Source organism: Somniosus microcephalus, chromosome 13, assembly GCF_052327205.1.
Source record: "Somniosus microcephalus isolate GS21.2 chromosome 13, FLI_Smic_1.0, whole genome shotgun sequence".
Lineage (NCBI taxonomy): Eukaryota > Metazoa > Chordata > Chondrichthyes > Squaliformes > Somniosidae > Somniosus > Somniosus microcephalus.
In genome coordinates this window covers 41,387,118-41,408,609 of record NC_140999.1, presented here as the reverse complement: position 1 = coordinate 41,408,609, position 21,492 = coordinate 41,387,118, and the positions used below count along the sequence as shown (strand labels likewise).

Below are 21,492 nucleotides of genomic sequence, written 5' to 3'. Positions count from 1 at the left end.
GAGCCATTTTTGATTATTTTTTGGTAAATCTCATTTGGTGCTGAAAGCTATAGGTTTTCTTAAACCCCATCTGTCACCAGCACTGACCTAAAGGGGCAATAAACATAAAATTGTTCCCAGTGCTGGGTTAAAATTCCTGATGTTATTGCCCAGGGAGGCAATTGATGCTGATAACATCAGTAACTTTAAGAAGCAATTTGTCAGGCATTTGCTGTGAAAATCAATTAAGAGATATAGGTAGTGAACTTTATATTCTGTTTTTGAGCTATAGGGCTGGTCACATTGAACTTTTTTCTAGTCCTGTACATTCCTATGTAAAGTGGTTCTGTGAAGTGGATGTACCAGTGCTAACACCCCAGTTATAATAAGATACATTCTCCTGCCTGCATCATTGTTGAAAATCAATGGACCTTTCATTAGTGTTCCACTCACCACTACTGTGCTTTCTGATTTTATTTTGTTAGGTGATAAACAGCCAAGCATTCTGAAGTGGAGGATTCTATCTGCAACCAATGACCTGGATCGTGTAACAGCTGTGGGCTTACCCAAACTTCCCATCTCGTTGACCAGCACTGACCTAAAGGTGGCAACAGACACCAAATTCTTCCCAGGGCTCGGTTAGTACTTGTCTTAACATGGGGTCCAACATGAAAACTTTGTTATTAGCATTCTCCCATTGTCCAGTGACAGGTGGCTTTATAAACCCTTAAGAGTGGACTTCTTGAGGACTTAATTTTCTGTTTAATAATGTTTGGTGAGATTTAGAAATTGGTGAAATCATAAACTGGCTCGTGTATAATACCTGCAGTAGAGGGCCATGAAAGTCAAAATTCTCTGCTTGAAGAGCAGCTATGATGGTGACTGAACAGGATGGCTTTCAGCTCATCAGACCTCAGTCTGGCAGCTCTAGGAGAGTGGGGCATTTGAGTTGCCTGTATTTGGGGGAGTGCATTAGCTAGGTGACCAGCTGGAGTCTGTCTGCTTCCCTCTGCTTGTCTCCTGTTTGGTAGAATCATATTGGCATTGTTTTCAGGCCAGTCTGACTTTCCCTTCCTCCTCAAGGAGGACATGTAATGATGAAGAGGACAGTTGACAGAGAAAAGTTAGATGATGTCTTACACTGTAGTAAGAAGAATATACCACTGTTACGATTTCTCTGGTGTTTACTTTTTAGTATATTTTTGTAACTATGGTATTTTCATCAGGTAATTGTGTGTTGAACTAGTTACGTGATTATAACATGGCGTCTTGTTCCATACATTGACTTAAATAAATATCCTGTACAATGAAATGGAACCGTCATTGGGCTGTGCGAGTGCATTTGTGTCTGATGTAGAGCACTGTTCTTGTACTAAATTCTAGCCTTTCTTCCTCCCTCTAGGCCTTGCATTAGCATTCCACGATGGAACTATTCACATTGTTCACAGGCTTTCACTGCAAACAATGGGAGTTTTCTACAGCACTCCCTCCCAGCGACCAACAGATGACCAAGCCATTAAACGGCAGCGTACAACTGCATCTTCTGTACACTTCAAAGCACTACAGCTGTCCTGGACTTCATTGGCACTGGTTGGAATAGACAACCATGGAAAGGTAAGAACAAAGTTAGACTAATCAGTGAGTACATTCAACAATTTAAAAACACTTAAGATTAGGCAATCATTTCAAATTCTGAAGTTCATCTTTGCAGGAAAAGTGCTAAACATTGCAGAAATATCCCCCCCCCCCCCTTTGCTGTTTGTGGACTAGTTAAGTGAGTTTGCACTTAATTTTCCTCCTGTAGTTTTAAACATTTTTTGTTGTTGTATTTACGAAGATTGAAAATATGATGGGGGGAAAAATTGAGTTGGTTTGCGCCTCCCGTTAGCGCCTTAAGAGGGCGCAAAGCAACTAGCGCCCGGGCGAGACGATATCTGCACCTCTCGCGGAATTGACCGGAGATTTTGCGGTGGCGCTAAACAATACCGCCCGATCTCCTGCGCACGCAGCTCTTGACGTCATTCGAGCATGCAATGCCTTTGGGGCGCCCCAGAACGGAAATTGAGTGGCGCCCCCCTCCTTTCTGCCTGGTGCTACCAACGACAGGTAGACTGGAACGCTTCCCAGTTGCTGTGGGGCTGGGGGGGGGGCGCTATTTAAAGGGGGCCTCTTCCTGGCTTTTTCTGTGGTAGACATTTTTGCACCACTCGTTCTGAGAGAGAGAGAGAGATTTTGAGAAAGACAGACTTCTGCATTGAGTCAACGCTGTCTGAAATAGTTTTGGCTTCTGACCATAACTTTGCAGGTACTTTGGTTTTTGACCTTCATTACTTTGATTGCCAAGATATTATGGGGGCTGCAATGAATGGGGGCGTCGTCCTGCGCCATCAGATTCGGAGGGCACAGAGACTCGGAGAGAGTGGCAATCATGGCCAGACGGAGGAGGGCCAACAGGAGACCTTACCCTCCCAGGGTATTTCGCCAACAATTCTCATACATTAATATGTCTGAGGAGCAGTGTTTGCGAAGGCTGCGCTTCAGCAAGGAGGTGGCCACTGAGCTCTGCCACCTGCTTCAGCCAGATCTGCAGCCTCAACTGAGGACCAGGACGTCTCTGTCAGTGGCAGTGAAGATAACAGTGGCTCTGAACTTTTATGCCACCGGCTCATTTCAATCAGCTACTGGGGACATCGCCAATATCTCCCAGTTCGCGGTGCATTGCTGCATCCGTCAGGTCACAAATGCCCTCTACAAAAGGAGACGAGAGTACATCTCTTTCCCCATGACCCTGGACAAGCAGCAAGAACGCACAATGGGCTTTGCGTGCTCCGCATGAGAATGCCGAGGATTTCCGCAACCGAAAGGGCTTCCATTCCTTAAACGTTCAGATGGTCTGTGACCACAGACAGCTGATACTCACTGTCAATGCCCACTATCCTGGCAGCAGCCACGATGCATTCATCCTGCGCCAGACTACTGCGGCAGAACTTTTCCAGGCACCGCATCACCCAGGTGGTTGGCTTCTTGGGGGACAAGGGATATCCACTGTGCACCTGGCTGATGACACCGCTCCGTACGCCCAACACCCCTGCTGAGCTGCGGTACAACGAGAGCCATCAAGCTACCAGGAACATCGTTGAGCGCACAATCGGCGTGCTCAAGCAACAGTTCCGCTGTCTGGACCATTCTGGAGGAGCCCTGCAGTACTCGCCTGAGCGAGTCTCCCACTTCGTTGTTGTGTGCTGCATGCTGCATAACCTGGCAATCCTCAAAACCCAGCCAATGCCACCAGGCCTTGGAGCACCACCAGAGGAGGAGGAGGATGATGATCAGCAGCACCAAGGCGGGAGGGAGGCACACAATGTCGAAACTGGAAGGGCCGTCCATCAATGGCTGATAGCAAGCTGCTTCTAGGCCCCCGCTTCTGCCATTGAGAACATGAATGAAACCAACCCGCAACCCCTAAGCCGGCCAAGGCAACAATGATTGCAAAGACCAAACATGTACATTTTGAATACAAAAACTTTTTTATTTTACAAACTCTATGTGTCATTTCCCCATGACAAACTAATAGAAAGAAACACAAAAAAAACAGTCATTAACATAACTGGCTCTTACAACCTGGAAATAATGTCCAAAACACTGAAAAAAATTTGACCATGAGCCTCGGCCTTTAATTAAAAAAAATGAACAACATTTTGTCACACCTCCTACTTTTTGCCCTTCGAGGATGATCTCCTTCCCTTGTGTACTTCCCCCCCTTCCCACCCTACAGCTCCTCCGTAATGGGACCCCAGTGGCTGGAGCAAGGCTGGTGGAAGGCTGCTGATTGTCAGAACCTGAGACTGCAGATGCCCTTGAAGGACGGCCTCGACCAGCTCTGGGCCTGGAGGGCCCAGCTGCAGACTGCACCAACTCTGCATGGGCAGCAGCAGTCTGTCCTACAGGCGGTGGCAAGTACAGTGGAGAAGTGCCAGTGATGGCAGCAGGAATGCTGTCATCTTGCGAGAGGACAGCAACTCCCTGCTCGACCGACACACTGGCACTCCCACAGGGCAGCACTTCAGCATCCGGAGCAATCTGATGGAGCACAGATTGCTGGCCTGCTGCGGCGCAGTGAGAGCCACGGGGAAATGTGTCCGAACCAGCAAGGATGGCAGCAGTCAGTGCGCGTGTGGCCTGAATCTGAGTCCGCATGAGAACAGCCAGAGATGGGCTCATGGCAGCCAGTGACTGAATTGCAGCACTAAGCATTTGCGTGGCATCCGCCTGTGCTACTGCGAAGTGCTCCACACACCTTGCCAGTGATTCAATGCATTTGGGCACCCTTCCCACTGCACCCATGAGCTCAGTGTGCCTGTGCACCGCCTGGGTGTTCATTTCAGCGAGGAGCCGCTCCTCCTCTGCGTCCAGTACAGTAAGACTCGCTGGCATACTCTCCCTCTGGGGAGAAGGCCCCCCGAGCTTCCCTATCCCCATCGCGTTGCTGCAGCCCGCTGGGTCCTGGAGCTTCACCCTCATCAGACCCTTCCCCCCCGCTCCCCTCCAGGGAAGGCGTGTTCCCAGTGTGGGCATGGGCTTCCTCAGGAGAGGGTGGCGCTGATGCTCCGGCTTCCTCTTCTCCTCGCCTGCAGCTTCACTCCCACTGGCAGCTTGAGGGCCTGTTTCCTCAACTGGTGAATCACCATCTGAAAGCAGGGAGGTACAAGAGTGGCTTTAGTGTGAGGACAGGGTGGCAGCAAGGGAGGAATGAGTGCAGCAATTTAGTAAGTTGAATTGAAAGTGTCAAAGGCTGGTGTTGTGAGGAACAAGTGGAAGGAGAGAGGACAAAAAGGTGATGACCTTACCATTGCTGTCCAGAACGGGGTCGGCGTCTCCAGTGGCGACGGGACCGATCACCCGGCTTGCCACAATCCTCTGGACGTGCACCTCAAGATCGCTGAGGGGTTGCAGCTGAGGCCGCCCTCCACCCGCCCGTTGCTGCTGTCTCCTATTCTGAGATAGCTTGGCCTGCAAGAAAAAGGACGGTGTCTGAGTAAATATACAGCCATGGTCTTGCCTGATGTGCCTCCCATAGTTGAATAGCCCTTACTGTATGCAGCCATGGTCTTGCCTGATGTGCATCCCATAGTTGAATAGCCCTTACTGTATGCAAAGTGTAGAATGTGCGTGTGTGTTTGATGAAAGGGCCATAGGGGCATTGGGCATTGGGCTTTTAAGACCCTCTGGCCATAAAGTGAGGTTGAGATGGAGGGATGGAGAGGTTTTGAAAAGAAGCCACTCACCCTGACGACCCGAGTGAGGTCGTTGAACTTTTTTCTACATTGGAGATGGGTGCTGGGCACCATGCTCCTTGAGGAGACGCTCTGAGCCACCTCCCTCCACACTCTTCTGTACTCGCATGGCAAAGGCCTCCTGCCACTCTGTGGGTACAGTATAGATCTTCTGCGCTCCACCGCGTCAACCAGAGCCTCCAAGGCCCGCTCGCTGAAGCGCTGTGCTCGCTCCCTGGCCCCCTCCATAGTCCTTGCCTGCAAGATTTAGCCACAGGTCTGTCCAGGCCGAGATTCAAGGCTCCAATGAGCAGGGTGTGGCGGCAGAGCAAGATCGACCCTCCCCTTTAAGAACCGACCGGCGCCAGTATGTCTGTGTTCAATCGGTAACTGACAGCACCTGCGCTGCGCCCGCGCTCTGAGGTAGTGCCTCGCTCCTCGGCCGTAGCGCCTTAAGAGAGGTGTGTTGCGCCTGATTTAGCGCTCCAATCACCTCCAGGGGCGATAAAAGCCAAGTTTGCTGTCAGAGGCGATAATTAGCGGCAGGCGCTAAATTTTGCACACGGCCGATAATGGCGCCCCAAACAGGGCGATACTGAATTTCTCCCCCGATGACTTGGGATCTTCTTTTCTTAGGGCTAGACAAGCTGGATAAATTTAAATTCCCTTGCAGTGTCACTAAATGTGTGACTCTTTCCCCTAGCCCTGCCCCCTTTTTAAAGGTAATGGTATAAGAAACGTTACCCAAATATACAAGGGGCACCTATTTACTGATTGCTTTTGGGACCTTTTTCATGGTTTGAAAGTTTATTTTTGTTCATAAAATTATAGAAATGACAACGCAGAGGCCATTCGGTCTTTGTGCACCTGTGCTGGTTCATTTTTTTGTGAATTAGTACGATTATTTATGAAGTGCAATTTTACATTGTCCTTTTTCTTGAAATTTTGAAGGCTGCCTCGTTATCTTGTTCCCTCACAGTTGAGTATGCTGAGAATCTCCCCATCGATGGGTCACACATTAGATATGAACACGTCGCTGCGTCACCTGCTCTTCCTATTGGAGTATTGTATGGTGACTGGTTATGACTGGTGGGACATCCTCTTGCATGTGCAGCCTAACATGGTGCAAAACCTAGTGGAGAAACTACATGAGGAATATACACGCCAGAATCAGGCTTTGCAACAGGTAAAGGATTAATGGAGTGGCAAGGTGTGCAGTTATAAACCTGTGTCTGTAATAGTCACTTTTGTTTTTGGAATGTTTATTTTTTGCTTTTCCAGTTATTAATCTTGTAAGTGAAGAAAAAAAGCCCTGCTTGTCTCTATCTTGCTGACATACTGTATCCTCAGGGAGCACAACTCTCAACCTGGAGTGTGGTGAAAGGATAAGAATTCAGGACAGGCCAGGCAGGTCTGCAACTTTCTGTAGCACTGACAAAGCTGTTGATTTGGCCAGTTGGTGTGTTGGTGCTAATCTTCTCAATGGTACTGGTTAATGTTGAGAAGTCCTGATTAAAATGGAACGGTTAAGAGATACACAATTGGGAAAATACTGTGTACAAATCCAGATATTTGAAACTCTGCTTGTTATAATTAGTAACCACCCACTGATTTTAAAATTCAGGATATTGTATTTCTCATAGCTGGATACCTAAATCTAATCTAATTCTTAATAAATTATAGAATCATAAAATTTTACAACACAAAAAGACCATTTGGCCCATCATGCCTGTGCCAGCTCACTGAAAGTTATCCACTTGGGCCCGTACCCATGAATTTTTCTTTTTCAATATTTATCCACTTCCCTTTTAAAAATTACTACATGGCAACATAAGCGGTTTATTGAAGCAGACATATATAATCTATATATATAAAAGGATACATCTGTCTGTCTGTCATTCCGTCTGTCTGTATTGAATAAACTCGAAAGTTATAGAGCGTACCTACACGTGTGTTACGTCGAAAGAAAGCTTACGATTCCAGAACCGTCATAAGCGTATTTACTTTTCGGTCGGACAAAAATTGTTCGTGTGTTATGCAAAAAACCTTCAAAATTAAACTCATTATCTGCTAATTAGCATTGATTGACTGACGTCAAGGTCGACCAACCCTGTGCCGGCACGATTGACCAATCCTACAGTTCAGTCGCCTGATGGTTGGCCAATCGCTGCGTCTGTGGGCGGGACTAATGCTTTTCAACTCAGGCATCGGGCAGCCATTGCTTCACTACTTCCAGCTCAAACTACTCTGCTAATCCAGCTTCGAAAAAGTTAGTATCTCTTTTAAAAATAACAAGATTTACCAAAAACGCTTTATAAGTACTTTCACTTTCATCTTTCAAGGTATTAAAAGGTAGAAATGTTGCCCGGCAGCAGATTGAGAGAGGGACACAGAGACAGGGCCCAAAAGCCTGGGACTCGATTTAAACCGCCCGGCCCAAAACAGCCCTGGCAAAGCCGGGCTCCCCCAGCTAGTCTATCTATCTATATATATAAAAGGATACTTCTGTCTGTCATTCCGTCTGTCTGTCTTGAATTAACTCGAAAGTTATAGAGCGTACCTACACGTGCGTTACGTCGAAAGAAAGCTGACGATTCCAGAACCGTCCTAAGCGTATTTACGTTTCGGCCGGACAAAAATTGTTCGCGCGTTATGCAAAAAACCTTCAAAATTAAACTCATTATCTGCTAAGTAGCATTGATTGATTGACGTCAAGGTCGACCAATCCTGTGCCGGCACGATTGACCAATCCTACAGTTCAGTCGCCTGATGGTTGGCCAATCGCTGCGTCTGTGGGCAGGACTAATGCTTTTCAACTCCGGCATCGGGCAGCCATTGCTTCACTACTTCTAGCTCAAACTACTCTGCTAATCCAACTTCGAAAAAGTTAGTATCTCTTTTAAAAAATAACATAACATTTACCAAAAACGTTTTATAAGTACTTTCACTTTCATCTTTGAAGCTATAGAAATCTGTAGAAATGTTGCCCGGCAGCAGATTCACACAGGGACAGACAGACAGGCCCCAAAGCCTGGGACTCGATTTAAACCGCCCGGCCCAAAACAGCCCTGGCAAAGCCGGGCTCCCCCAGCTAGTATATAAATATAATAAAAATAAAATCACCGGTGCAGAATTTCTGAATTTTAAATTCTGTACCTAATATTTACATGTATTATCCTTAATTTATATAAAAATATAGTCATTCAAGTAGACTGCTTCAAATGCAACACTTGGCTCAGTGGTAGCACTCTCGCCTCTGAGTCAGAAGATTCTGGAGTCCAACTCCAGAGACTTGAACACATAATCTAGGCTGGCGCTTCTGTGCAGTACTGTCGGAGGTGCCGTCTTTTGGATGCGATGGTAAACTGAGGCCCCCATCTGCCTTCTCAGGTGGATGTAAAAGATCCCACGGCACTATTCATCGAAGACCAGGGGAGTTCTCCCGGTATCCTGGCCAACATTTATCCCTCAACCAACACCTAAAACAGATTTTCTGGTCATTTATTTCATTGCTTTTTGTGGCAAATTGGTTTGTGCAAATTGGCTGTCACGTTTCCTACATTACAACAGTACTTCATTGGCTGTAAAGCACTTTGGGACTTTCAGAGGTTGTGAAAGGCACTATAAAATGAGTCTTGTTCTTTTTGGATTAGCGTTTGTAGCTTATCCAAATACTTGGCTGCTGCTTCCAATTTTTTGATAGCTCTGTTTGAGAAATTAACATTTGCAATGCTTCACACATTCTAAATGCTTCTTTGCACGCCACGCGCCGAATATCGGCGTTGTAAGACTTGAAGGAACACAGCTGCACCGTGTTAGCTGAATATTATATTTTGCAGGATCTGATACAGCACCTTAACCCTTGTGTCATCCAGCTTACCTTGAGTGACATCAGCTGTTAGTTTTGTTCAATTTATAATGTGTTTCCTTCCTTGGAGAGTTGAAAATATTCTTTGTGTGCCCATATTTAAATTGCTTTCTTTTTTTGCTCTGATTAAGGTTCTATCTACTCGAATTGTTGCCATGAAGGCATCTTTGTGTAAGCTGTCAACGAACACACTGGCAAGAGCCTGTGATTTCCATGCAAAGCTGCTGTTGATTGCAATCGGTTCCACACTTAAATCACTTCTTCGACCACACCTGCTCAACACACCAGACAAGAGCCCTGGAGAGCGACTGACTGAGATCTGCTGTAAAAACACCGACACCGGTATGTGCCCAATTCGTGTATGTGGACCAAGTAATGCAGGCGCAAGGCATGACTGGTATTAAAGCCTTCTGATTCTTCAACTAAGACACTCATGTAAAAGTTTTCAAGTTTCAACTACAGATTGCAGACATTCTTGGATGCAAGAATAGTTGTAGTCAAACTCTGACTTCTTTCATTGTGCAGCTATTTTTAAAGTGCAATTGCCACTTTTTTCCAAATCCAGATAAGGGTGGGGCTGGGATAATTGCTTAAATTCCAATATATCCTTTATTGCTGATGAATAGCTTAACTAATTTCTCCGTCATCAGATAGGGTTGAATTGTTTGTATGAGAAATTAGAACCGTACTAGAATGGCACCAGGAATGATAGAGATTTACAGCACAGAAGGAGGCCATTCGGCCTATCTTGACCGTGCCGGCCGACAAAGAGCTATCCACCTTAATCCCACTTTCCAGAACTTGGTCCGTAGCCTTGTAGATTATGGCACTTCAAGTGCATATCCAAGTACTTTTTAAATGTGATGAGGGTCTCTGCCTCTACCACCCTTTCAGGCAGTGAGTTCCAGACCCCCACCACCCTCTGGGTGAAAAAATTTCTCGTCACATTCCCTCTAAACCTCCGACCAATTACTTTAAATCTATGCCCCCTTGTTATTGACCCTTCTGCTAAGGGAATTAGGTTGTTCCTATCCACTCTATCTAGGCTCCTCATAATTTTATAGACCTCAATTAGGTCTCCCCTCAGCCTCCTCTGTTCCAAAGAAAACAACCCCAGCCTATCCAATCTTTCCTCATAGCTAAAATTTCCCAGCCCAGGCAACATCCTCGTAAATCTCCTCTGCACCCTCTCTAGTGCAATCACATCCTTCCTGTAATGTGGTGACCAGAACTGCACGCAGTAATCTAGCTGTGGCTTAACTAGTGTTTTATACAGTTCAAGCATAACCTCCCTGCTCTTATATTCTATGCCTCGGCGAATAAAGGCAAGTATCCCGTATGCCGTCTTAACCACCTTATCTACCTGTCCTGCTACCTTCAGGGATCTGTGGACATGCACGCCAAGGTCCCTCTGATCTTCTGCACTTCTCAGTGTCCTACCATTTATAGTGTAGTCCCTTGCCTTGTTAGCCCTCCCGAAATTGAATTCCATTTGCCACTGTTCTGCCCACCTGACCAGTCCATTGATATCTTCCTGCAGTTTGCAGCTTTCTTCTTCATTATCAACCACACAGCCAATTATTGTATCATCTGCAAACTTCTTAATCATACTTCCTACATTCAAGTCCAAATCATTGATTATATACCACAAAAAGCAAAGGACCCAGTACTGAACCCTTGGAACCCTTGAAACAGCCTTCCAGTCACAGATGAGGGACTTCAGTTATGTGGAGAGACTGGGAGTAGCTGAGGTTGTTCTCCTTGGAGCAGAGAAAGTTAAGAGGAGATTTGATAGAGGTGTTCAAAATCATGAACGGTTTTGATAGAGTAAATAAAGAGAAACTGTTCCCAGTGGCAGAAGGATCAATAACCAGAGGGCACAGATTTAAGGTGATTGGCAAACGAACCAGAGGTGACGTGAGGAAACTTTTTTTTACACAGCGAGTTGTTGTGATCTGGAATGCACCGCCTGAAAGGGTGGTGAAAGCAGATACAATACTAACATTCTAAATAGAATTGGATAAATACTTGAAGAGAAAAAAATTATAGGGCCAAGAGGAAAGAGCAGGAGAGTGGGCTTAATTGGATAGCTCTACAGGCACGATGGGCCGAATTGCTTTCTTCTGTGCTGTAATGTTCTATGAGTGTGTATTAAAAGTTATAATGTAGCAGGTTTTAATTATACAAAAATAGGTTAATGTTGGGAAATTATCTTTGTACAAAACTGCTGTTGAGAAAGGGGAGGTTTTTTTGCAATGTGTTCAGAACTGTTTTCTCAGTCAGTACAGGAAACTTGGTTTATCCGGAGGTTGTATGTCCGGAATACTCGATCTAGCGGCAAAAATCAGGAGCCGTTTTCTGTAAGTTTTTTTAGATCTCGTTCTTTTTTTTTCCCAGTCAGCCACTGCACGGTCTGTAGCTATAGCAACAGCTTCAGCTACAGACGCTTGCAGCTGCAGCCGACTCTTTAGAAGCTGTTGCTAAGCAACAGTGTTTGTTGTCCGATACGGAGATGAAAACCTCCGTATGCTTCAACATTAACTTTGCATGTCCGGCAGTTTTGATAGATCGGCAACACGTCGGTGCCGGATATCACAAAGTTTCCTGTATGTTGCTGTTCCAACAAGGTAGGTGTTACTACTTAGCTTGTGCAGAAAATTGCTGGCAGAGACCAGATGCGCCACATGACCTGTTTCTGTGCTGTAACATATCTTGATTTGACAAAGTTAAAGGAAAAGGAATTTTGACGTCTGGTTTACATTTCCGAAATTTCCAGAGAGTCCCTTAAAAGCTGGACTGTTTGGTCCAAAGATCAGTACGTATGGATAAGGTTTAATTGTTGCTCTGTACTGTACCTTGTTACATATTGAACCTTGTTAACTCATATCTGGGGGTTTATTTTGTTGCAGTAGCCAATTGGTCTTATGTTGTATTTCTCTAGCCGATTTATAAAAAAAAAAGTGGGCATCTGGGAAGTATGCCCAGTCTCTATACTGGCCTCTGTGCTTTGGTGACTGGAGGAAAAGCTTTTTAACAGGAGCACCAATGTTGTCCAGCAGATGTGATCTTCATCTAGCCATTCCTAGTAAACCAACTCTCCAAAAGTATACTTGATGTTCTGTAAGTGCTCAATTGTTTAAAGGGTCTAACTGATGCTTTCTTTCAGATATTGATAAAGTTATGATAAATCTGAAAACTGAAGAGTTTGTCCTGGATGCTTGGGTGTTGCAGTCACTTCAGCAGCTCATACAGTGGGTTGGAGACTTTGTGCTGTACCTGCTAGCTAGTCTGCCCAATCAGGTGAGCCTAGTTCTGATATAGAGCTGTACTTCTGAAAATATTTGTACCAAAATAGAAAGACTTTGGTGTGGCAATAAAGAGAGACTTATTCCAAACTATTAGGAAATCTTCCTCTTTTTAAAGATTGGGCCTGGCAAACTGCTTTTAAAGCTGGCTACATTGTTCAGCCCATCACCAATGATTTTGTTCACAGGATGTTCAGTCTTTAAGTTGATTTTCTTTTCCCACATGTTTGAGAGATTTGTGTTCTAAACATAAATGCTGGCCTTGCCAGCGACACCCACATCCCATAAACAAATTAAAAAAAAAAACACACATTCCCTCAGTTGAGCACTGTCAACAGGAGACCCATAATAACCAGCTGAAACCATTCCTGCAGTCACAAGTCAGAACAGGGACAAAACCAGATATTTATTTAGCTATCTTGGGGAGAGGTTAAAGTATATTCTATGATGAGTGCTGCACTACTTTTACTCACTGTATACACATCTTCGCTGTAAAAGAAAATTGTACCTATTTTCTTTTTTTTAAATACTTGTCATTCATATACTTGGTGCTTATATTCTAGTGAATCCGTTGAACAGGATATTTATTGCATGTTTTATTTGGTAGGGCTCATCCATTAGGTAAATATTGCATCATGACCACTTAAACAAAATTAAAATATTGAGGAATGCTTGCATCATGTTAAAATGAGCACATTTTGCAGTTTTACTGTTTGAAGCACATTTTTAGCTCCTGTGCTTCTTGAATTCTTGCTCAAGTCTTCATCTAGCATTTGAGGTCCAAAAAAGTGCATAAAGCACAGTCCACTGCCCCCATTCAGAATGTGGCTGAGAAGAACATAATGATGGGTGATGCGCAAAATGTCTGCTACCAGGCTGCCTCTAGCCAGCATGTCCAAAGCATCTATTGTGAGAAATACTGATCAGTGTACAAATACTTCTTGAACATTTAGAATTGTGTAACAGTTCAGTAGACTATATTCTGGCTTAATATACAATAATTTTAACGGGGAAAGAAAGATTGCATTTATATAGCACCTTTCACGACCACTGGATGTCCCAAAGCACTTTACAGCCAATGAAGTACTTTTGGAGTATAGTCACACTTGTAATATAGGAAACATGACAGCCAATTTGCGCACAGCAAGCTTCCACAAACAGTACTGTGATAATGACCAAATAATCTGTTTTAGTGATGTTGATTGAGGGATAAATATTGGCCAGGACACCGGGGATAACTCCCCAGCTCTTCGAAATAGTGCCATGGGATCTTTTACATCCATCCGAGAGCAGGTTTACCGTCTCATCTGAAAGACGGAAGGAAAACGCCTGGAGGGCAAGTAGAAGGATAACTGGTGTAGTTGGATTCGAATGTTTATATTTTGTTTAAACCACTCCCTCTTGTTATTCAAGGGAAATTGTACACTTGCCTGATATTTTCTCCTTTCCTTCCTTATTTTTTGATCATCAATTTTAGCACTTGCCATGAGAACTTTGAGTTAGATCTCCCTTTTGGGCTGTTCCAGTGACTTTGATTACAGTGGGCACTTGGGCAACCTCTCAGCTGTCAATCCTGGGAAACCCTGCTACCGACTGAGAATGCAAATTTCCCAGATGATAGCATCCTGAGGTCAGGTGGCTCCGAAGCAGCTCTTGGACTTGTCTGAAGTCACAGCTCCATGTTTCCAATAGAGTCACTGGGAATCTGGTGGGGGGGCGGGGGGGGGGGGGGTTGTTTTTCCCATACAATGTCATCAGAGCAGTCCTGCCAGGAGGGAGAGAATGCTCAAAGATCACCAAGCACTAAAATTTACTCCATGAAAATGGCAAAGAAATAGTTGGGAAGAGTATATTTTGAACAAACAGTCCTCCCTCTAAGCTTTCCCTTTTAACACCAATGTGTAGGTTTGTATCTTACTGATATCCCAATCTCTCTCTTCAGGGTTCTCCTGTTCGCCCAGGATTTAGTTTTCTCAGGGATGGTACTTCACTTGGCATGCTCAGAGAACTAATGGTGGTGATTCGAATATGGGGTCTCCTTAAACCTGGCTGTCTGCCAATATACACTGCTACATCAGACACCCAGGATAGCATGTCCCTGCTCTTCCGACTGCTCACCAAACTCTGGCTATGCTGTAAGTTCAAATCGCGTGCCTGGCATACTCAGTCACATGTATTCGATTTGTTTCTGACTTGGGTAGAAGCAACTTATAAGTAGTATTTGTATAAGATTGTGTTGGGGTAGAGGGTGATCCTCTGTAAACATTACATGGAGATAGCACTTAGTTTGCTAATGTTGGTTAGTATAAAGCAGGGGAATTCAATCAAGGAAATTCTCTTTCTGTATTTGTTTTAATCCAGAAAGTGTTGAATGTTAAGGAATGGTTGTTTAGGAGAATCACCTGCTTAAATGAAGGACTGGCTCACTACATACTGTTGCACCATGTTCTGTAATGCTACAGTTCCAGTATGTGTTTTGCAGATTTTCTTTTGATGTTTGCTATAAACATGTTGCTCAATTACAGTGTCAACTCAAGCCAAATAAGTAAAACATTTTTTTAACTTATAATTACAATAAAATGTTCACACACTTCCTGCCTGATGGAAAACCAGAAACTTAATTGTGGTGTATAGAATTTCGTCAAGCAGATAGTAATTTGCACAGTCCTCTCTAGAAATAATTGAGACTGTAACTAAATACTGAAATGAGATCTGGTCACTCGAGAATAAAGGAATGCTGCAGGTTGAGGTCTTACAATAGCTTTACCTTTTGACTGTTTTGTGAAATATGCCCTGTAGCTAATTAAAAAAAAAAAGTTCTGAAGTATGAGTGATACAGCACAGTGAATTTGGAGTGATTTGGTATGGTACTTTGGAATCGTGAACTCTGGCCTTAGTTTGAGTCCTGCCCAGACTTTTTTCTTATTCGCTTATGGGATCTGGGCACGCTGGCAAGGCCAGTATTTATTGCCCTTGAGAAGGTGATGGTGAGCCACCTTCTTGAACTGCTACAGTTCGTATGGTGACGGTGCTCCCACAGTGCTGTTAGGGAGGGAGTTCCAGGGTTTTGACCCAGCGATGATGAAGGATCGGCGATATACTTCTAAGTCAGGATGGTGTGTGACTTGGAGGGGAACTTGGAGGTGGTGGTGTTCCCATGCACATGCTGCCTTTGTCCTTCTAGGTGGATGAGGTCGCGGGTTTGGGAGGTGCTGCTGAAGAAGCCTTGGCGAGTTGCTGCAGTGCATCTTGTAGACGGTACACACTGCAGCCACGGTACGCCGGTGGTGGAGTGAGTGAATGCTTAAGGTGGTGGATGGGATGCCAATCAAACAGGCTGCTTTGTCCTGGATGGTGTCAAGCTTGTTGAGTGTTGCTGGAGCTGCACTCATCCAGGCAAGTGGAGAGTATTCCATCACACTTCTTACTTGTGCCTTGTAGATGGTGGAAAGGCTTTGGTGAGACATTTGCCACAGAATACCTAGCCTCTGACCTGCTCTTGTTGCCACAGTATTTATGTGGCTGGTGGTCCAGTTAAGTTTCTGGTCAATGGTGACCCCCAGGATGTTGATGGTGGAGATTCGTCGATGGTAATGCCATTGAATGTCAAGGGGAGGTGGTTAGACTCTCACTTGTTGGAGATGGTCATTGCCTGGCACTTTTGTGGCGCGAATGTTACTTGCCACTTAGCAGCTAAAGCCTGAATGTCGTCCAGGTCTTGTTGCATGCAGGGATGGACTGCTTCATTATCTGAGGAGTTGTGAATGGTGCTGAACTCTGCAGTCATCAGCGAACATCCCCATTGCTGACCTTATGTTGGAGGGAAGGTCATTGATGAAGCAGCTGAAGATGGTTGGGCCTTGGACACTGCCCTGAGGAACTTATGCAGTGATGTCCTGGGGCTGTGATGATTGACCTTCAACCATTACAACCATCTTCCTTTGTGCTCAGTATGACTCCAGCCAGTGGAGCGTTTTCCCCGATTCCCATTGACTTCAGTTTTACTAGGGCTCCTTGATGCCACACTCGGTCAAATGCTGCCTTGATGTCAAGTGCAGTCACTCTCACCTCACCTCTGGAATTCAGCTCCTTTGTTCAAGTTTGGACCAAAGCTGTAATGAGGTCGGAAGCCAAGTGGTCTTGGCGGAACCCAAACTGGGCATCAGTGAGCAGGTTATTAGTGAGTAAGTGCCGCTTGAAAGCACTGTCGATGACACCTTCCATCACTTTACTGATGATTGAGAGTAGACTGATGGGGCGGTAATTGGCCGGATTTGATTTGTCCTGCTTTTTGTGGACAGGATATACCTGGGCAGTTTTCCACATTGTCGGATAGATGCCTGTGTTGTGGCTGTACTGGAACAGCTTGGCTAGAGGCGTGCCAATCCTGGAGCACAAGTCTTCAGCATGATAGCCGGGATATTGTCGGGGCCCATAGCCTTTGCTGTATCTAGTGCGCTCAGCTGTTTCTTGCTATCACGTGGAGTGAATTAAATTGGCTGAAAACTGGCTTCTGTGATGGTGGGGACCTCGGGAGTAGGCCGATATGGATCATGCACTCGGCACTTCTGGCTGAAGTTGGTTGCAAACGCTTCAGCCTTGTCTTTTGCACTCACGTGCTGGGCTCCACCATCATTGAGGATGGGGATAGTCATGGAGCCTCCTCCTCCCGTTAGTTGTTTAATGGTCCACCACCATTCACGACTGATGTGATGAGAGGCTGTAAGGGTGCTCTGTGAGGTGACTGAGCAGAATCAATGCATCTAGTGAGTATAGGCCCACAGCACAAGGGACAGCAGAAAGAAAGTTGGTATGGCAATGAAAAAATTTACAGTGCAGTAGAAGGTGGTCTTCTGAAGTTGAGGTGAAGTCATATTGTTAGGGACATCTAGCCATGATGTACTTAAATCTGAAGTATTTCTTTAAACATGACCAAAGAACTATGTTGGAACTTTGTGATTGTTTCACTATATTTGAAAACTTTAAAACTAGAACTCAACCAGTTCAAATTTGACTATTCTCAGTTGGGTACATGTGGAGTGCACATATACTCACTGAGCTGACATATGGAGTAGTAGAAATGGTGATCAATAATCCAAGTTCTTGCCAACTTTGTTTACCAAGTTTTGTATTTGCACTAGGCAAAAAGGAAATTTCTCTCTTCTGGTAGCTTATGCAGCCTTCCAGCCAGTTGGCTACAGCTTTGAATCCCAGGGTTGGTTGCATGTCACTCAGACCTCCCTGTCGCCATTATAGATTCTTGGAGAGGCTTCTCAATGGGAGCACAACGCTGGTTAATGCCCAATCTTTTGCAAAGGAGAGAGGGGAATTAAGTCCAAACATTTATGGAACTGCAATGACTGAGACTGAAGTCTGCTATGCAACAATCCCAGCTGATGGGGTCTACATGGTTAATCACAAGGGAAAGGTAAAAAAGGGTTTCTTCATCTTGCCTTCTATAATAAAATTTTCAATGATTTTAATTGTGACTCTCTGGTACTAAGTTCACAATGCAACTGATATTGGGATGTTTTGAATGCACAGAAGACCCCCATTTGTGCCTTAATAAATTCATACAAAAGGTGTTGCCTTTTTGCGAAGTTTAACACTTCTCGTATCGCACTTTTTTTTTTCCAGGTAGGGATGAGAACCATATAACTGAACCCGACGACAATCTGATTGATGAATGTTGTCTGCTTCCCAGTCAGCTACTTGTTCCCAGCATGGACTGGCTGCCAGTGAACGACGGAATTATTGGCAAGTTACAGAGCAAGCAGCCACTAAAACTGCAGTTTGGAAAGCCAGTCAGTGTACCCAGTCACTTTGCAACCTCTCAGCTTGATATCTTTGCAAGGTAATTGTCCTGACCCTTCTGACTGTGTTGAGTTGCTGGAGTGCCATCGTGAATTGCCATTGGAAGCTTCGATACTGATGTGTATAAACCTAGTAATTAACACTGAGGAAGTTGCATTGAAAATGAACCGTTGATGTTAGTTTTATGATGACTTTGGGTTATAGGTTGGCTTGAAAATTAATGAGTGTCCACTTAACAACTGCCATAGCCAAAAATTTGGCTGCCTGGGCGCAAGACCCACAGGTAGCATCGATGGTCAATGCAGATCTTTGCATTGTAAACATTTTCCTTGATTCCAGTTGACGTTCTTATTAAAGCTTGGAGAGGAGCTTCCCCCTCAAGACGATCTTCTTTGGCTTGTTCGGAAATGTGACTTTCTGTCATGGAATCTTGCACTCCCTACAAATGCTCATTCATGCTGAGCATGGGCTGGGGGGCGGGTAGGTGCGGCAGTCAAGGTTGGATGTTTCTGTGCCACAGTCTTAGAAATGTGACAAAGATTTGTTTCCCTATAGGAGGCTAGTCACCTTTAGTAAACTCTATTATGATAAATACATCTGCAATCTCATTCAGAATCAATATTAAACCCCTTTCACTGATCACCCTGAGCAACAAGCTGAAGCATCATAGGAGGTTTACACTTTGTTCTCCAGATGAATCATAATGCATGTTGCTAAGCCCCGATAGGATAGAATGCCATCAATGTCATAACTATTTCATGTGAATACAGCTACTATACTTTCAACTTCACTTTATGTTCAGGTCACCAGGGTATCAGAAAATGGACAACTTAAGGCGACTTAATTTAGGAGTGTGCCCAACAGAAGAAACCAAATCTTGTACCAGGTAAACAACAAATAAATGAGAGCATAACATCATTTGTGTATGAGTTCGACTTGATCGTGGTCCAATCGCAAGGTACCGGTGCAGCCGAGCACCCTCTAGTGTGTGCACCAGTATGCTTGATGCACTTGCATTGGTTCAAGATGTCTGCTGAGATGTCTTTGCAAAAATTATAATTATCTGACACCTTGTAGCCAGAGCCATTTTAAAAACTGGTCAAAAGGACAGGTATCTGGAACTAATTGCATTTTTACTCTGCACTTTTCTTAACGGCATCCAATTGTGGGATAGCAAATTCTCCATGTGCAGTTCTCCTGCTTTTACAGTCCTGCATTTTGAGCGGGTCTTGGCGATGCAGAGAGCAAATGCACAGGGCTTGAAAATTAACATAGGGTTAGGCTATGGATGAGGATCTCTTTTATGGAAGACCCAGGAGTTGACGGGCTCTAGAAATGCAGAAGATATTTCAGCTTTTCATGTATGTGAAAGCTCCTGCAATGTGATGTCCTAGACATGTTCTGGAACATATACAATGCAGCTCCTTAAGTGCAACTAACAAGAACTGGGTGTCCCTTTTTTATTGCATTTATTTCAGGCAGTGGAGCATTATAATAAATAAAATAGCAGATTTCCAACACGTTGCTCACAGCTAATCAAAGCATCCATGGTTCTGTAATAACTGGAGCGTTGTATCATGTAACTCCTGTAATGTATTATGTGTTTGTTGTTTTGGATGATTTTATGATGAGTGCTGGCTGTTGATTGGTTCCTTTTTCATAGCTTTTAAAGGTAGTGTTTTTAACCAATGAGACATTTGACACAAACAGGATTTTCCCCTTTGTGGATATTTTTGCATTCTGGACATGTGTTTGACACTAGACCTTATATAGGTGGATATACAGTAACTTGTCCAATTAACTCATTATTAGAATGGAAACCCTGTCTAGCACATTAAAACCATTTAAGATGAAAGCTGGTTAACAGTGTAGCCTTCCCTGAGCACTAATTTGGTTGAAGATTACTGTGAGTTGCATAATTTATAAATTCGAACTTAGTGATTAATGCTCCTATGGAAGTCAATCTTTTTCCATGTGTGTGTTTTACATTTGAGACCTAACTAACTAACCACTACTAACTTCCCAGCTGTCAGCTCGGCAGCGATGATGGGACTGAATTAATTCACTCCATTGTTTTCGGCTCTGAACTAGCCTGGCCGCTTCAGTCATCTGTATCCTTTGCTGTGACATGTCACTCTTGACATTGTAATGAAGTTGAATTCTACCTGTTGAGTAGTCTACTAGATCTCCCCACATTGCTCTAACCATGAATATGTCCCCTTATAACTGATTTCCACATATTTTATCAGTTTGGTGACTCCTCTTAGCCCAGCTACAATATCTAAGTAATGCCATACAGCTGTCCCATCTGCAAGAGAGATAAGTGTTTCCCCTGGAGTTTGATGTCTCGGGGTTAGATTGTGATATATCTATTTTGCTGGTTATTAAAGTATTCCGGATGATAAAGTGCCGTTTAAACAAGAGTTTACTGTAAGTGAAACTTTCTTCTTTTAAACAGATGTGGGTGCAACACCATGCTGAAATCGCCAAACAAGTCAACTGCAGTTAAACAATGGGAGCAGCGGTGGATTAAGAACTGTCTGTGTGGTGGTCTATGGCGCAAAGTCCCCATTAGTTTATCCTAAATAAATCTTTGTTACAAGGACAAGTAATGAAGAAATATACATTTGAAGATGTTCGTTGGAAAATTATCGAAGATCACCTTCAAGGATTCAAAAGACCAGCTGTGTACATTGCCGTTAATTCTCACCTTCATACATTTTCTAAGAATTTTAACAGGATTTCTATTATAGTAAATTGACTTTTTTCATTGAGGGCTTGGATTTTTTTTATTTTTCTGATTTCTGCTTCAGTTTTATTTCTTCCCCTTCCCTTTTCTCCTGAGGAGATTGATGGCCTCACTGGGCTTTAGTTTTGATGGGTGCCAGCTGCCTAATTGTATCTTGCCCAAGTGTCCATTATTGGTGTGTGGCCTATACAAAGACTGTCAGCAAGGTCATCTTCCTGTGGGAGGCATTGCAGCCGAGCCTAATTCCTGCTGTTGTTCATCACCACGCACTTGTACTTTCAGGGGGAGGGGGGCGCATGGAGGATAGTCATTGCCTTGTTATTAGCAGTAGGAACTCTGGAATCCTAGCAGTTCTTCCTTCCCTAATCCAGGGAATCTTTAAGAAAAGGATTCCAAACAGGTGAACGTGGAAAGATTTGAGATTCTGAAGGAAGTGCTGCATTTTTTTTGTGGAATTGTGAAACTCGGAGGAGTTCTAATTCCCTCAGACGTTTAATGGTGAAC

General features: G+C 44.3%; 1 protein-coding gene across 3 annotated transcripts in view; it reads left to right on the top strand.

Annotated features, from left to right (window-relative positions):
- Positions 1–21,009, top strand: part of med16 (mediator complex subunit 16) — a 32,048-nt gene extending 11,039 nt beyond the window's left edge. For 2 of the 3 annotated variants that reach the window (XM_086004807.1, XM_086004808.1), the window contains 9 exons: positions 465–617; positions 1,382–1,593; positions 6,232–6,438; positions 9,252–9,462; positions 12,287–12,420; positions 14,368–14,560; positions 18,063–18,279; positions 19,042–19,125; positions 20,698–21,009. In XM_086004807.1, the coding sequence (XP_085860933.1) occupies positions 465–617; positions 1,382–1,593; positions 6,232–6,438; positions 9,252–9,462; positions 12,287–12,420; positions 14,368–14,560; positions 18,063–18,279; positions 19,042–19,125; positions 20,698–20,824 (1,538 nt within the window). In that variant the 3' untranslated portion in view covers positions 20,825–21,009. The remainder of the gene's footprint in view (positions 1–464; positions 618–1,381; positions 1,594–6,231; positions 6,439–9,251; positions 9,463–12,286; positions 12,421–14,367; positions 14,561–18,062; positions 18,280–19,041; positions 19,126–20,697) is intronic. The other variant, XR_015080556.1, reaches the window with a different exon arrangement.
- Positions 21,010–21,492: the final 483 nt, after the last annotated feature.